General features: G+C 40.2%; 1 protein-coding gene across 2 annotated transcripts in view; it reads left to right on the top strand.

The window, feature by feature from the left end:
• ITGA6 (integrin subunit alpha 6) overlaps positions 1 to 3,849 on the top strand; it is a 41,839-nt gene extending 37,990 nt beyond the window's left edge. The window contains exons 25-26 of one of the 2 annotated variants that reach the window (XM_026043533.1): positions 62 to 191; positions 1,872 to 3,849. In XM_026043533.1, coding sequence (XP_025899318.1) covers positions 62 to 169 — 108 coding nt within the window. In that variant the 3' untranslated portion in view covers positions 170 to 191; positions 1,872 to 3,849. The remainder of the gene's footprint in view (positions 1 to 61; positions 192 to 1,871) is intronic. The other variant, XM_026043460.1, reaches the window with a different exon arrangement.
• Positions 3,850 to 4,292: the final 443 nt, after the last annotated feature.

Here is a 4,292-nt window from a genome sequence, read left to right as displayed (position 1 = left end):
GTTTTAACAGGTTTGACTTTTCCAGTCACAAAAATTGACCAAATACCTTGCTTCCTTGTAGTGTGGTTTCTTCAAGAGAAATAAGAAAGATCATTATGATGCCACATATCACAAGGCTGAGATCCATGCTCAGCCATCTGATAAAGAGAGGCTTACTTCTGATGCATAGTATTGATCTACTTCTCTAATTGGTAATCGACCAGTATTTTTTAATTTCTAGCTGTGGCACACGCTGTGGTTGCGGTGGCTAACTGAGCTTTTGCTGCGTGTATTAACTGCTGGATTCCACGCTGTCAGTACCTGCTTACTTATTCTCTTGACAGATTTTCAGCTTTTGGTGCACGTGAACAGAGATGCCTACCTTGGTTTAAAAAGTTTTTATTTWTTTTATTTTWTTTTWTTTTATTTATTTAAAACCATCTTGATCTGCTGCAATGGTTTTTACTTTTTTGTATTTATATTTATATTTTAACAGTACAAGTTAGTTTTTAAACTTTAGAGATCAACACTCAGCAGAGGGTTAAGTTTTAAAGTTAAGACTATACAAAAGAAACTTGCTTTATTAACATTTATTGCATGCTAAAAAGTACATGTTACTCATAATGAGAGCAATTTTCTTAGTGAAAATATAATTGCTGTGGAAACATCTATTATCTCTTCAGTTCTAAGTTCCACTCTTCTGGGCACATACTTTCTCTGCTGAAGCTACTAGGTGCATGATGATTGATGCTTCTAGCGACCTTTGCACACAACTTAAGACAATAAGTGCATGTGTATTAACTAGTGGGGCTTGGGATGAGTGGGTGGGGAGAAATATGTAACTAAAATCCATCAATGTCATATATACTGGAAGGGTGGAGATGGCTAAAGATTTCGTCTAGGCCATTTTATTTTATTTTAATTCTATGCAAGTTTTAAAAATTAATGCAGAAACAACCTTTGCTCACCAAAATCACCAACCCCAAATTTATGAACAAACCCTGACAGTTTCATTTTGTATGCAAGCAGTAGTCAAGGACAGATGTCTGTCCTGCACTTAATCTCAACCTCATAGACTGTAAACACATAAAAGCTGAGTATCTACTTTGGCCATATTGCTGCAAAATGGTTATTGGTTGCACCAAAAATCCGTTTTATTTTGAAAAATAACTTCAGTCCCTCCTYAAATGAGTAGGATCAGTTTTTATGTGGTCTTTGGAGAAAAAAACCAAACAAAAACAGATACTGCAGGGCACAAATAAACTGGACTAGGCTTCACCTAGGGAGATTTGTGTCATCGTGGTAAATCACTGAACTGTTAAGCTCTGCCTGTTTGTCACTGCACAGCAAACTAAGCAAGACTTACATTCTAACACCACATGTGTAGTTCAGCCAAGATGTCTATAGTGGAAAACGTGGCCCTAGTGTAACTTTTCTTGAAAGCCCTAGGAATCTTTCTGATAAGTTTTTAAAAGAGAAATGATGTCACCTATAGCAGGATAGCRGCGTACACACCTTCCTTTTAATCAGGAGACACGCGTTCCTCARGTGTTACCTTTTTCACATCTATGCAGCAGTGAATAGTCTCACTAGTTGAGCAAATATCTTTCTTAAATGTAAAGACTTGTAAAAAAAATTTAGAAAGTTACTGGAAGGAATCTGTTAAAATCTCAGAATACTGAAATGTTGGACTGAGCAGTTTGTCTGCCATTGCTTGCTGTATTGAGACACTCAAGCACTTACAGCTAAGCACAGAAGGCTTTTGGCCAAGATCCCTTTCTTTTCCATGGTGTTACCTGTATGGCTGTGCGGAGGAGGAACGCACCGTGTCTGTAACTGCAGTACTGGCGCAGCGACTAACCCAAACTTGTTGTTTTTCTCCTCTGCGCCAGTGCGGGTTCTTCCAGCGCTCCAGGTACGATGACAGTGTTCCCCGCTATCATGCTGTAAGAATTCGGAAAGAAGAGCGACAGATCAAAGATGGGAAATACAAAGACCTTGAGACAAAACAGTGGATCACAAAATGGAATGAGAACGAAAGTTATTCTTAAGGCAAAGTTTTTCTCTCCACAAAGGTCAGCTAGTTGCTTTCATTAATGGAATACTCATGGAGTTGGACCTTTGTACACTATGGACATTCACTGTTTGATTGTAGATATTACTACTTATATTGAGGCTTTTGTTTGCACAGTTAAAATAGCTTCAACAGACTTTATTAGCATTATTTAATTTCCAGACTGCCTCTTTTTCCTTTTTTTTTCCCTTCAAATCTAACACTCACTTTAGAAGATGCTGTTTTGATCTGGGTCTTTTCTGCACTGTGCACATCCACTGTGGCAGACCTTCTGCTACGATCCCGACATTCCTGGTGTGCAGGGAGTGCCTGGTTACCATCCACGTGGGGTCTCCTGGCTTCCCCCCGGGCACACAGTGGCCTTCACATACTTTGCTCCAGTGAAACCTGAAGAGCTCCTCATCTACATTAGCCRTAAGCTTTGCCTGCTGCAGTAATTAGGGCTTAACAAAAAGCATCGTCTTAAATTACATGTGCAATAGGTCACGTGGCTCAGTTTTTAAGATCAGATTRCGCGAATCTTGCTCACACCAAATATACACAGGTTTTTTTTAAAGAGAGGCTTGAATATTAGATGTACTTTTTGTATATATCTTTTAGTCATTTTTGTATTTATTTTGTTATAAATCATTGTCTTTGACTAACCATTAGGCCAAAGACTTAACTGAACCTTCAAACTCACTGTGTTTATGAACTTCAGATGACAAGACCTGAAGCTTTCAGAGCATTTTAATAAATCACTACAGGTGCCAATGCTTTCTAAAAATGTAAATATCTATTCCAGGGATGTACGTGGGCGCTTTTTTCCCGATACTTATTCTATGTAATAGGAACTACGAGGTCTTGTAATATGGTTTATATATTACTTCAGAATATTTAATGATTTGGCCACCAAGCAGAAACATGGTTTTAAGTAGAATTTTATACTTGCCTCCAGGGAAGCGACAGGTTCTCTGGAAACAGCTTCACAAGGATTTTCTGTTTGGAGAAGTGTTGACTACTGCATCTGTTGTATAGCACTTGAAGGGGGCTGCAGAGGCCTAACGTACCTTAATTACGGGGATCTGGGATGGTCCTCTCTGAGACTACTGAACTGTCTTGAATACCTGAATGTTGATAAGAATAGAGCCACAGTGTTGTGCTTATGAGTAATCTAATTATTGTAGCATAAGTGATTTAAATACATAGCTATTTAAAAAGTTTACTTTTTTTTTTACCCATGTTCTAAAGTGTTGGTACTATTTAAGAATGAAAAAAAAAAATAGCTCACATTGTTTATTCCAAAATTCTACTCGAAGTATGTACTATGTTGCTAGTAATTTGAACTATGCAAAAACCTCTTTGTACTTTTTCCCTCCCAGGTAGAAACCTGCYGAGAGGGCATTTGTCAGGTGTCTTATTTGTACTACCAGCTTTGAGCGTATCTATTGCAGAGAGGGCGTTCGTGTCTTAGAGCCTTCCCGCGGCGTGAGCTCAGGCCCACTCGGTGGTCTGAGCCTCAGCACTTGCACAGCTGTGCAGCTCTGCGGCTTTGGGCCCTTAAAAATTCCAGTTTATTTGCTGAGAGGCTCATCTGTGTTGGAAACCAAATGAGGTGCTAAGAAGCTTGAAAAACTGCTGTAGCCTTTGATTTAAAAGCACTGGCTTTCCCAGCCTGCCCCCTTAATTGTGACGGCTGTAGGAACAGTTAACAGTGTTAACCTGAAAGCTTTTGCAAAGCAAGTCCTATCACTGGTGTCCTTTCATTCTGAACRTTTATCACTGGTATGCTTTTGTCTCAAAACATTTTTATACCAGCTAGCAATGCTACTTCATTCCGTGATTAGAAATTACCTGTGGATATTTGTATAGAAGTGTGAAATAAATTTTTTTAATTAAACATTTATTTGAGTAAACATTTCTTCTTAACTGCATGAATTTATTTCAGCTAAGCTCACTAGTCCAGTAGGTGAGCAGGCAGCAAGCCRCAAGCTTTAATGAAGTGAAACCATTAAAGTAATAGCTTAAAAGAAAAAAAAATAGAGAGGAAGAAAAGCCCCATCTCAGTCCACACCTGGCCCTGTCTCTGCAGGACCTTGCGCAGGGAGGTGGCTCTGGAAGCTGCCCGATAGCGCCCGGGCACGGGCCCGCAGCCCGTCCTGCCGACAGCAGCAGAGCCGCCCTGGCCCCACGGCCGCCCTGCCCCACGCAGCCCCACCACCCAGCTCCCCTGAGCCCGAGGGCAGCTCCTGCTGTGCCC

The sequence above is a fragment of the Nothoprocta perdicaria genome, unplaced genomic scaffold, assembly GCF_003342845.1.
Source record: "Nothoprocta perdicaria isolate Ctin4 unplaced genomic scaffold, notPer1 scaffold_0, whole genome shotgun sequence".
NCBI lineage: Eukaryota > Metazoa > Chordata > Aves > Tinamiformes > Tinamidae > Nothoprocta > Nothoprocta perdicaria.
Note: the sequence above shows the minus strand (reverse complement) of the source record. Positions and strands in the feature narration are given on the sequence as shown.